General features: G+C 39.9%; 1 protein-coding gene across 1 annotated transcript; it reads left to right on the top strand.

Moving 5' to 3' along the window:
• The first annotated feature begins 1,312 nt into the window (after positions 1–1,312).
• LOC124799224 (ejaculatory bulb-specific protein 3-like) lies at positions 1,313–13,006 on the top strand. The gene is made up of 2 exons (XM_047262759.1): positions 1,313–1,547; positions 12,662–13,006. The coding sequence occupies exons 1-2, from the start codon at positions 1,358–1,360 to the stop codon at positions 12,856–12,858; spliced, it is 387 nt and encodes a 128-aa protein (XP_047118715.1). The 5' UTR covers positions 1,313–1,357; the 3' UTR covers positions 12,859–13,006.
• The last annotated feature ends 353 nt before the right edge of the window (positions 13,007–13,359 follow it).

Raw genomic sequence — 13,359 nt, 5'->3', positions numbered from 1 at the left:
CAGACCACTGCCTCAAAGAAATTCATACGTGCCATTTTGAACATATTAGAGGTATTGTGCGTTGGAGATGTAGGTCCACGATGATCCTGTAAACTGGGGAAGGAACTTCCAGCTGAGCTACACATGAGATGTAGAGCTAGCACGAATACTTCTTCAACACTCTTACGTGAAAGCGGGTGAATGCAGCCGTTGTAATAGGCATTCACCGTAGGTGATCCTCCCCCCACCCCTGCCCTCCCGATCCGGACGCGTGTCGATTGGTCAAACTGTTCCAGACAAGGCAGGGTAGCTTGCAGTCCAGTGGCTATAGAGATACGAACTGGACATGAACCTGTCATTTCGCCTGACGATGACGAGTAGGAAACTTGTCAAAACGTTGCCACAGAACGACGCCTTGACGCGGCTGATAACCCGAAAAGATCTTGTCATACGTTAAACAACATTACAAAAATATCTGCTATATCAAGCAGTTTGTCAAATTACATTTAAGTAGATGCAGGAGAATAGCGAATTCAGATTGGCTGTCTATAGGCAGATAACCGTCTATGGGCAACTGAAGAAAACTTACAAAGCGTAATCATAGCAAAGACGAAGTTATGTGACGGCATTGGCTTCCATGGAGATGGCATAAATGGAGTGAGGTTATCAATATACAGGGCTGGTGGAGAATGATGTGAAAGATGCTATAGCAACTGGCTGCCAGAACATGTCAGCATGCAGGCAAGGAAAGCAGTTGATACACATGAAAAGACATCGCACTGCAGGGAAAGGAACATATAAAATACTGACAAGAAGAATTGACAGGTTGATAGGACATATACTAAGATATTAATCAATAATCTCCATGGTAGTAGATGGAGCTATAGAGGATAAAAACTGTAGAGGACAGCGATAGAAATGTATCCAGCAAACGACTGAGGACGTTGGTTGTAATTGCTATTCTGGAATGAAAAGAGTGGGCTGGAGAGGAATTCATGCCGGACCGCAGTCAGAAGATTGATGCACGAAGTAAATAAATAAACAAAATAAAATTAAGTCCACTTCCTCAGAAATTTTCTCGGACATCGGGCTTCAGTACAGAGAAGACAGATGACGGGTGACTCATCTCACAGAGAAAAACTTCACTACTAACTTTTGTTTACAGTGAGAGCGAATGCTCCTTGGCCTGTACTTTGCAAAAGACCTACAGGTGATTAACGTGGACTGGGATGCGATGAAAATAAATAGCAACAGTCGGCTGCAAGTCGATCAGCAGTTGCTGTGTCACGTTTACTAAACAAGGCAGTTGGGTGCGTGCGAGTATAAGAGCTGGAGCCAGCCACGGGCAGTGCAGACCCAACGAAGCCTCCATCACGCCATGTCCCGCCTGACTCTCTTGGTCGTGCTCGCCTTCCTGGCGCTGGTGGCTACCCAGACGCCACTGTCGCAGCTGGGCAGCGTCGATATGGACGCGCTGCTGGCCGACTCCGCCAAGCTGGAAGAGCTTATGAAGTGCCTCCTCGACGACTCGGACAACTCTTGTACCGCCGACGGAAAAATTGTGAGACGTAAGTGCGAAGCAATAAATTTTTTAACCAATTAAACGCTGGTAGGAGTCGTGCTAACTGCAGAGCAGATAGCGCTGTGAGCCAGAGCATTCTCTGAAGCGGACTTAGATCTACACACGGGAGGAATCGTGGCACTATATAGAAATATGACTGTAACGCTCATTCGAAGCAAATAATGTCTGGTAAACATGGTCTCTAAAATATATATCTCAAGAGCTGTGAACACTTCTTTAACTTTGATAAGTGAAGATTCTGCTGCAAGAGAGGTTTTATGGATCAAAACGAGAAAAAATTGCCGGTAAGCATGGACTCTGTAATGCTTACCTTAAAAGTTGTGAACACCTGTTCTTCACAGTAGCAAAGATGAACAACTGCTCTCAAGGTAAGTACTCCGACAGCCCATGTTTACAAGGCATTGCTTTCTTATTTTGTTCCATGCTACCAGCTCTCGAAACATGGAATGCAGTTTGCAGTAGAGAGAGTATTGCAGATGAGGTATGCGCTCATACTTCTCTAGGTGTGCATGCTTACTGGATTTTTTTGCTCTGAATTATCGTAAATATCGTTCCTTTCATATTACTAATTACTGACCATTCCTCTTGGGACACCCTGCATACATCTACATCTACAAATACATACTCTCGACGCCACTGTGAAGTGCTTGGAAAAGGCCACTCGGCATGGTACCGCTTCATCCTGTTCGAGTCGCGTTTAAACTGTGTAAGTAGATATTCGCGGGATAATTGAAGTATCTCCCATGAATCAAGCATACCTGTGAACATTAGTGCTCTTCAAGTACGTTTCGTATTCCTTGATACCCGTAATTGTAGTTTATAATATTAGAAGCCAAAATGCTGTTTGTGAAGTAGTTTATTTCAGTTTCGATAGTAACTACCTGTCATTCTCAGATAATTAGGTCTCCCGGTAATATAATAACATATCAGTCTCTTCGATGTACTGGGAACATGCTCTAAATATAATAATACAGTTCCACAGTATTTTGTCAAATATACAAAACTTGCAAAAGAAAAGTATCCATAACACCAACAAAGAGTACAATACAAAAAACAGATACATCAGTAACGATGATGCTTTGATGGCAGCTCAGGAAGACTCATCAAGTTTACTGATGCACTGATTTTTGCTCATATTCACCTTATTGGTGCTATAGGTATTTAATAACGCAAGTTTTATTAATTTGACAGACCAATGTGTAGCTGTGTTATTATAGTTGGAGCATTTTCTCAGGATATGGACGAGATGAATGTATAATTACGTTTCGGAGAGATCTGAGACTCTGACAGCTAGTTACTGTAAGACTGGTCATTAAATAAACTATTTCACCTGAAGAGATCTTCGTTTCTAGTATTATAAATTACAACAGTAGATCGCCCCAACAGCATGTGTAAATTATAACGTGCATGAGCATTACTGCAAAATGCAACGTACAGGTAGTTGTAAGCATTTTCGACTATCATACCAATGATCAGAAATGTGATAACCGCCTTACCTATGACTGAAATCATGTGATACATCTACAATACATCCACAAAAAATGTTACATCCAGCTACTTGTATGAGATGGCTGATAACAAACGTAACTCATTCATGATGTATACATAGAATGCAAGTTTGCCAAGTTTTGTGAAGTGTGCAATTTTACATTTCTCTACGTTTAAAGCAAATGCAAATCTACGCACCGCTTTGAAATCTTATGAAGATCTGATTGGATATTTCTGCAGACAGTACTTCAATGTAGGTAACTGTATCATATGCATGAATAAGTTATTAATATTGCCTGCCTGATCATTAATATACAGCCTGCATAACAAGTGTCAATGTACACTTCCTGGGCACACTTCTACCTCCGTCGTTAACTCTCCATTCAAGACATGCTATGTCTTACCTACCAAGAAAACCTTAATTCAATTACAGTTCTCTTTGTTACGCCATATGATGGTATTTTTCTTAATAAATGTGCCGACTCAAATGATTTTGAAAAGTCAAACCTCTTGCTGCATCCACTCGGCCCTTTATAAATGGCTTTCGGCATAACACATGATAAAAGCACGAGTTGGGCGCCGTACGGCTGACATTTTAGTACTCCATGATAGTTGACATGGAGGAGATCATTCTTTTCGAGATACTTTATTATGTTTCAAGACCTAGTATGTTCTAGGATTGTACAAAAGATGGACCTTAATTTGACTAGGCAGTAATTATGTATATCACCTCTGCTACCCTTCTGATAGACGCTTATGACTTGTGCTGTCTTCCAATAAGTAGTCACAGATTCTGGTTTTAGAGATATACTGTATTTTATAGTTAATCTAGGAGCTTACTCAGGAACAAATTCTGTATACAATCTGACTGGTAGTCCATTAAGCCCTCGTTTCTTGTTTAATTTTAGCGTTTTCAGTTGTTCCTTAGCGCCACTTATATTGACACCTACATCAGCTATCCTTGCAGTGGAGTTAGAATTAAAGTGGTGCAGTAGTAATGTGTCTTTCTTTGTATATGATGATTTGAAAACAAAGTTCATCCTTTCTACAAGACCTATGTTACCCTCATTTTCGCTTTATTGGTCCGGGCACTAATAGCCTGGACATTACATAAGGCCAAAATTTCATTCGGTTTCTTCTATTGTAGTCACTGAAGATCTCACGCATTGTCATTTTGACAGCCAAACGCGTTTCATTCAGTATACCTGCATCTGTAGCCCTGTTTGTTGCTTTACGGACATTAAGCAGTCGTCGGTGTTTTTATAGAGATTTGTCCACAGATATTGTGTACCATGGAGGTACCCTGCCAGCTTGATCTTCAATGTCTTGATTACTACTGGTGACTGTCGTTTGCGAAAGACCAGTCTCTGACTTCACGGTTTTCTTTGTCACCTGATGCCACCGGTATTGTTCCTCTATAGATGGAGAGAGGTTGTACCCATATTTTGCATTTATTACTGAGTCGTCCTTAAACAGATCTGACATCGTGTTTGACCTCTTCCTTTCATGGACCAATATTTTTGTTGTACTTTACTCAACATTTTCATATCCTAATATTGGTTTAGGAGCTAGGAGCAGGAGACAGTGTTGCACCTGGAGGGCAGTGTATTTAGGCACACATGAAATTTCCTGTATTTCCTACTGTTCTTTTGTTTTGAGACATGAGTCTATGTTTTGTGGAGTACTTGTAACTATTACGAGTTGTACATGTTTAAGTGCTGTATAATATATTATAGCTATTTGGAGGATATTTTTAATTCTTCAGCTACACAGATTTATGGTGAGTCATGTTCTGTATATTTTTTAATCTAGTTATATTACGTCTGGTCGGTTAAGCCACACTTCGTACGTCGTGCACCATCTTGTACCTAAAATAGAACGAGCTCGTCTACCACGAAATATGTCACATTTGCAAATGAACTGAGTTTCTTTACAGTCTTAGCAATTTTCGCTATCTTGAAAATCAAAATCTGTGTGGCTTGCCGAAAGCTTCTATTTCGAAAATTTTTTGACTTGTAATCAGTTTATGACTATATTTTGCTTTATTTCGATTTCATTAACTGGTTATTGTGTACTAGAGTAATAACCTAACACACAGACAATCAAATACTGTATAAACAACGTGTTATCGATTGTAACACTTTTAAATTACAATAGAATATTTTGTACTAGTTCTTGGAACATGTTTTTATATTTGGAAAAAACTTACTTTTCCAGAGTAATTTTTGTGATCTCAGAAATAGACTGTATCACACATAAAACGAATTCCATCATTTCAGAATAGAATAAGAAAATATATTAAACTCCTGTTTCAGGGCTGGCTAGAGGAGAAAGTCTGGAAAGTGTGGCACGGTACACCACTCTTCCCTACACCTGTCACCATCTGGACGCCTAATCAACCCATCCTGGTTGGCACCATAATCTGCCTACCTACGATAACGATTCGCACTAGGTTTACTTCCTGTACAATTATTTCTAATACATCGTCTTGCTTTTTATTACTTAACTTGCAACGCTCTTTTATAGTGTCAATTTAAAAATTCTTCCAGCACTTTTTTCCATATTTCCCATTTTTCTTGACTACCATACAGTACTGTGCTCCTGCACTTTTACGATAGTTTTCGTAAAAAAAAACACAATATCTAGCTTTAGGAGCAGTTTTATATCAAAAAACGAGTCATCGCTGAAGCATCTGACTTCTCCTTTTTCTTTGATTTGTTCACACCTTGTTATCATGCTGCGTTTTGTTACACAGTGTTATTCTGCGATATCTTTCTCAAATTAAACTCTGATTCCTCCATATTTTTCGTCCGAATACTCTTCCTCACTTTAACCATGATATAGTTTTTACATTACCAATGTTCTATACATTCCAGTTAACAGTTCTTCTGCATTTCTGTTTATTTATGACGTGAGGGCTACGTCTTCTCCAACTCTTTGCTTCTTGCTCTATGGGATTTCATTCCTTATCTGAAACATGATTTCACTTGTTTAATTCCTGCAACAACATAAAATATAAGCTTCATTAGGGATAGGATGGAACCCTGCCTTATACACCTCATAACACTAATGTATCTTTCTCTGCTTCCACCTTGGTATTGTGAGTAATGGTCGTTATACGCCCATCTTTTTCTACATCTACATCTGCATACATACATCGCAATTCACCGTATGATGCAGGGCGGAGGGTATCATGTGCCACTACTAATTATTTCCTTTCCTGTTACACTCGCAAAGAAAACGAGGGTAAAACGACTGTCTATAAGCCTTGTATCAGTACCAATTCCTGGTATCTTATCTTCGTGGTCTCTAAGCGAAATTTATGTTGGTGGCAGAAGAGGCGCTCTACAGTCAGCCTTAAATACCACTTCTCTAAATTTTCTCAATAGTGTCCCTCGAAGAGAACGTTGTCTTCTTTCCAGGCATTTCTATTTGAGTTGCCAAAGTATCTACATAACACTTAAGTGTTGTTCCAACCCACTGGTAACAAATCTAGCAGCCCGCCTTTGAATTGCTTCGATATCTTCCTTTAATCCGACCTGGTACAGATCACAAACATGCGAATACTACTCAAGAATAGGTCGCACTAGCGTCCAATTTGCAGTCTTCTTCACAGATAAGACTCCGTCACATGCTCGTTCCGTTTCATATCGTTTTGCATCGTTAAGCCCACATGTTTAAAAAATGTGAATGAGTCAAGCAGGACACTACTAACGCTACATTCCTACATTGTGGGTTTGCCTTTCCTACTTATCCGCTTTAACTCACATTTTACTACGTATAGAGCTGCCATTCAACTCACCAACTAGAAATTTTGTCTAAGTCATCTTGTATCCCACAGTCACTCAACTTCGACACCTTACAATACACCACAACACGATGAGCAAACAACTGCAGATCGCCGTATCACTTACGTATTTAGAAAATAGTAGCGGTCCTAGTATACCTTGCTGGGCTATCCTCGTCTCTGATGAATAGTGACCGTCGAGGACAACATGCTAGGTTCTATCCCTTAAGAGCCTTAGAGCTACTCAGATATCTGGCAACCGATTCCATATGATCTTACCTTAACAGTCTGCAGTGGGATAATATGTGAAATGTCTTTCGGAAATCCAGAATCTTCCATAGCTCGGAGTATATCAAATGAGAAAAGGCGAGGCTGAGTTTCACACGAGAGATTCTTTCTAAAACCATGCTGATTCGTGGAAATAAGCTTCTCGTTCTCAAGAATTGTATTAGAACTGAGAATATGTTCAAGGATTCTGTATTAAAGCAGTGAGGGATTTTGGTCTGTAATTCTGTGCGTCAGTTCTTTTACCCTTCTTTTATTTGATATTCTTTCGTTTCAGGCTGCTGAACACACTTTTTCGTATTTTCGTAGGCTTTTGTGGCCAGAGTGAGATTCCATATAATTCTTTTCGACTGTAGAGGCTGAAATGTTGGTTTTTATTTAGCGTATGGCTAATACAGACATATCATGAAATTACATATACATATGTACAAATTGACACACAAGAAACTTAAGTTTGTCTTTACAACTGAATATCCCGTCCTTCAATCCAGCGCACTGCATCTGGAGTTGCTAGCAGGAAGTCCTCTTTGGCGCCGTGATAGGCTCGAATCCTGCATTCACTGACAATGTGGTGAACAGTCTGGTATGGAGCCCTGCAGTCACAAGCTGGATCAGGCAGCTTCTTCCACTTAAAGAGAGCATCCCTGCATCGCCCATGGCTGGTACGGATTCTGTTGAGAGTAGACCACGTCTTGCGTGGTAAGTCGAATCCACTTGGAAGTTTAGCACCTGAGAAGATGTTATGCAGGTGCACATCTGTCACTGCTTCCCACCGACCTTTCCATTCTTCAAGAGGTTTGAAATTCTTAGCAACCATGGCAGCAGCATCGCACAGAGTTGGATGACGTGATTTTAGTCTCTTGCGATTTAAAAGTGGCACGTCGCTATGCACGGGTAGGTTAGGATTCCTGGAGATCTTATGGAATTCTCTCATAAGGGCAGTACATCTGCTTAGATCAGGAGGCATTATACCGGTTAACAGTGGAAGCCAATAAACTGGAGTAGATCTGATTGTGCCAGATATTATGCGCATTGTCGTATTCAGCTGGGTATCAACAAGTCTTGTATGATGACTATTCATCCAAACAGGTGCACAATACTCAGCACTTGAGTATACCAAGCCCAGAGCTGAAGTTCGCAGGGTGGTTGCTGAAGATCCCCAGGTAGTTCCGCATAGCTTATGGATGATGTTGTTTCGAGTCCTCAGCTTTTGAGCTAAGTTAAGAAGGTGTTGTTTGAAGCATAGTGTACGATCCAGTGAAATGTTGGTATTTTTTACAATATGATACAGGCTATAGCTCGTAAGAATTTATTTCCGCCTTGACATTGTGAGTCTCTTTTTCTCGTAATTTTATCACGAATACAGAAAGTAAGTCTCCTACAACTGCAGAAATTGAAAAATATGAGAGTGAAAGGTTCACTTAATTCCCGATGAGTGTTAGAGTGGCCCTCATGTGTGCAAATTTTTGTATCAGAGTCCGCTGGAGGTCCTCGGTCGATGCAAATAACGCTTTCAAATCATTTCTAACCCTCAAGTTTGCGACAGTGAACGGTTCTACTTGTGGGGGAAGGTAACTTGAAATTGTTTTATTCAAAATCTTCAACCAAATGTTAATTGGAAACAACTATCGCATGGATAATTGTGGTAAATGGTTCTCAAGCATTATGATGGAGTTTCGTACAGAACGCTGCAACAGGATACACCTTGTGTACCTTTTAAGGGAACTGACTGACATGGGGAAAGAGCGGAATTCAAAAGCCCATTTGGCCATCCAGATTAAGTCTTTCTGTGATTTACTTAAATCGATTATAGTTAATAATGGGATGGTTCCTTATAAGCGGAACGATAGATTTTGTTTGCTGTCCTTTTCCAGTTTGACTGGTGCCTCGTCTCGAACGACTTCGTGTACAACGAGATTTTGAATACAAATAGTACTTTTCTATTAATCTCACAGATAAGACAAACCATTTTCCCATTCTTTCAATAGTGTGCACTGTGGTGGCCCTTTCTAGAATCAGGAACACATTGCAATCAGCACCACAATAATGTTTCTCGAAGTTATGGAGTTTGCTTTGTGCTTGCACATAATTTACTCTTTAGAGGGAGGAGCCTCTGTATGAATCAACAACGATGGCTCACTTCAGGCTAAGTGTTTTCCTTCCAGAGCTCCAGAAGGCAACAGAGTGTGCATGGGGGCTTAATTAAATAAGACTGAAAATACTTTTTATTTTTCGTAGCTGTATGTCCGATTACGCTGTGTCTCGTAATCGGTTGGCCCTGACTAGTATTATTACGCTATCTGACTGCAAAGAACAACAACAAGAATGAAATGAAATTTTTCGTTAACACAATTAATTAATTAAGTCCCCAGCAACTATGAAACCTGCGAAACCAAAGCATAAGTATAACTGTTCTGTATGTGGAAGTATGATTCAACGGACATCTGGCACGGTTCTTCTTCAACAAGACAAGAATTTTTAAATACCAATTTTACTGACGTGATAAAAGAAAATTAGAAATACGATAATTGCGTAAGGAAAGCAGAATTACACTCTAATACAAGAACCCACGCCAGATGCTTTGTTGACTGAACCTGTAATGACGCATTATTTAGGACACTAAAATAAAAACAAACTGAGTTAATTACCTCATTTACATTGATGAAAATCTTTCTAATCCTTACATTATATCTCAACCAGAACTCTCCAATATCACATCTCAGCAAGCACTGCCTAATAGCACATCTCAACAAACACTCTCTGCTACAACATCTCAGCACAGACTACCACGAGACCTCGACGGGCACTCACTACTACGAGCTCTCTCCAAGCACTGACTTCTACGAGTTCTTAACAGGCACTGACTACTACGAGCTCTCGACAAGCACTGTGGAGGCGGCTTAATAATACTCTTTGGCGCAATCTCTGGCGCAGTGGCTCAGTGTAGCCACCTTTCAAGTGTTAGTTGATGCCATTTTACTTATTTATATGAGTTCCTCAATAATCATCCATTGTGTTGTTTCGTAAACCAAATCGTGCTCACTTAATGACAGACGAGTACAACCATGTCGAAATATTAGGCGTGAAGGTGTTGTTCCTGAACAGATTGTTGGAAGGACTATCTAGAGGTAAATCCTAATTACAAGATGCTGGACTTATGGTAATGTTCCAAACGTTTACATAGTTCAGCTCTCAACCAACAGGCTTGAAAACAGTTACAAAACTGGAGAATCTCTTTTGCTACAAGAAAATAGTCGGTGAAATCACCAGTTTGTGACTCACGTCCCTGATAGCAACGTGGTAGGCTGGAACTGGTTCAGGAGGTACTTTGTCATCGGACTCTTGTCGTGAGAAAGATCTGAGTAGTGTCCTTCCTTGCCACTATCGTACTAGAAGCTATATTTCAACGCATCCCTGTAGTGTTCACTCCGAAGACCTACATGTGAGGACAGCTGTCGGTAAGCTCGAGAATTTTGTTCGAAATAAGGCGACTCGAAAACAAAGAATATTTTACATAATGAGACATGTTACTTCCTTGAATGTAAAATCTTCTGAGTCGTACTGCAACATTATGTTCATGTTCAAACTTCTTCTTCAATAGCCGGCGATTTACACCTAGCACGTACACATCTCTGTATGCTCTACCTGGAAGTCGAATGACACGAAACACATTTACAGATAGCATAAGGGGTTATCAAACTTACTAAAAAGTGAGAGCACCTGCATGCAGGAAGAGCAGTTAAGGTTACTAGACGAGCAGAATGGTTGCAGATTTGCCAATGAGATGCAGTTGCAGAAATTCCTAACAAGATGTTTTGCACCACTTATAGGGATAGTGGAGCTATCCTTGAGGATAATAAGTTAGTAGGGTATCTAAAAGAATTTTTCTGTAATGAATGAACGAAACAATAACATCCCTGTTCTACATTCAATTGCTGTTCTTCACGGAAAGATATATAATGTGTAAGCTAATTTCATCCTGATTTTTCACGTCTGGTAATCCTTAACTATACAGCTACAGGCTTAAAACATAATCGCCAATCTGTTGATTATGCAGTGCCGTTGTGCAGTGCCTCCCACTCTCCTCTTTTTTTTTTTGTCATATAGTTGCTATTCTCCCTGAAACATACTGTGGACGTCAAATCTAATTTTTATGTTTCGTACAAGAAACTTTTCCGATGTAGATAGTTGATAATGCAAGTGACATTTACAAATGTTTATACGTAATACCTCCATCCAACGTACTGAAGTGCACTTAGCAATTCACTATTTCCTTGAAGAATAACAATTAAGTTCAGTTTAAATGCAGTACCAGTAATTTCTGAGCATGGCATTATTAGAAGGTGAATCACTCTCAACAAACTCAATCATGCCCACTTACGGATTTCAGTGCTAATTGTGTTGAGGCATCATTGGCAGTTACTACTTCAGATACAATACACACAACATGCTTCATGTAAATGGACGTATTGCTATTTTGTGTGTTCCTTATTTGCCATAAACGCAATATTTACACAGTTATATCACGAAAAATAAAAAGAAAACAGTCACAGTTTGCTATGCGGAGTCCTTGGTAAATAACATGTGTTTTAGTCGTGATCTTCAGTCCAAAGACTGATTCGAAGTGCCTCTCCGCGCTAGTCTCTCCTGTGCTTGGCTTGTTACTCTCCGAACAGCTATTGCGATCTAGCGATCTACATCCATTTTCAACTGCTGTTAATATATATGGGATGTTTTTAATACGACACTTACTTTTGCTGATGTAATTTCTAAAATTACTCTTTATTTAGCAACTTCATAAGATATCCACTTATTGATCGTCCACCAAACGGCCGGCCGAAGTGGTCGTGCGGTTAAAGGCGCTGCAGCCTGGAACCGCAAGACCGCTACGGTCGCAGGTTCGAATCCTGCCTCGGGCATGGATGTTTGTGATGTCCTTAGGTTAGTTAGGTTTAACTAGTTCTAAGTTCTAGGGGACTAATGACCTCAGCAGTTGAGTCCCATAATGCTCAGAGCCATTTGAACCAATCCACCAAACGTTATTCGTAACTCCTCGTCACGGAACCGAAGAAATTACAAGAAACTAACAAGATGTGACTGTAATGTGCTTATTAAATCTAAATAAGTTAGTGCATTGTGCTGGGAAATCGATAAAAACTATTTCACTTCTGTATGTATGTCGAGTTAGGGCTGCGGAAGGTGGTACTTGTAAGTATGTATGTGTTCTGACTGCACAGTGGTTGTTAATGATTCACTATTGATAGAAAATGTTTGGAGAGCATTGAACGCAAATGTAAATTTAGGTACCTGGCTTCAAACAATTTCGATGTATAATACTGTTAATATCATTTTCACTGTCTGTTGAATACTTAAGAGGTAACATGTTCGTGCTTTATTTCCCAAGAAGGAAAGCATAAAAGTTAATGTGTATGGGGCAGAGATGTTTGTCATTTCATCAAACTGTCATTTCACTTATGCTTGTGCTTGGTAATATTAGAATATTATTAAAGTGGCTATGTGAATCTCATCTTTTGACGCAGGATTGGTTGAGGAGACAATTAAAAATGACTGCACGGACTGTGCCGAACCTCAGAAAACGGCTATGACGAAGTTCATGGTGTACATCAGCAACAGCAAACCGGAGTACGTGCCGAAGCTCCAGGCAAAGTACGACCCTACCGGAGAATACCGCGCCAAGCACGCAGAAGCCTTGAGGGCTAAGGGCGTCAAGGTGTGAAGTGTACCTGTACTCCTTTAATGCCGTCTATATTGTGGTTTAGACTTGTAATGTCTCTCTCTGTGAAGACGGCGATTAAAGATTGTATGTTCCAATGTAGAAAAGAAGTACCATTTTCTTCTTACAATAAATGCTTTTCTTACATCTACAAAGTGATATAATTTTTACGATTTTATTTATGTGGCCTCACTCAACCCTCAATTGCGCCACAAACATTGCACACAAACCATATCTTCTGGAATAATAAGCATTTGCAAATAACATGCCGCACAACCACAATAACACTTAAAATATTAAATACATCCAATTATACATCCAGCTCCTCTGAAACAAATAAAATTAATGCACAATAATTTGGAACAGTCACAGCGAAATATTTGTAGCAGAAAGAGACATCTGAAAAGAAGAAACCATCGCACATTTCTGGATTATTGCTACTCTATGGTAGTTCGTTGAGGAATGTCAGTCATCATCAGCTTGCATACACTCTGTGTGTGTTGT

Source organism: Schistocerca piceifrons, chromosome 5 (assembly GCF_021461385.2).
Source record: "Schistocerca piceifrons isolate TAMUIC-IGC-003096 chromosome 5, iqSchPice1.1, whole genome shotgun sequence".
Taxonomy (NCBI): Eukaryota; Metazoa; Arthropoda; class Insecta; order Orthoptera; family Acrididae; genus Schistocerca; species Schistocerca piceifrons.
Note: the sequence above shows the minus strand (reverse complement) of the source record. Positions and strands in the feature narration are given on the sequence as shown.

Coding starts and splice junctions, on each gene's coding strand:
- LOC124799224 (XM_047262759.1), top strand. CDS start 1,358: ATGTCCCGCCTGACTCTCTTGGTCGTGCTCGCCTTCCTGGCGCTGGTG. Junction 1,548..12,661: donor CGACGGAAAAATTGTGAGAC/GTAAGTGCGAAG, acceptor CTTTTGACGCAG/GATTGGTTGAGGAGACAATT.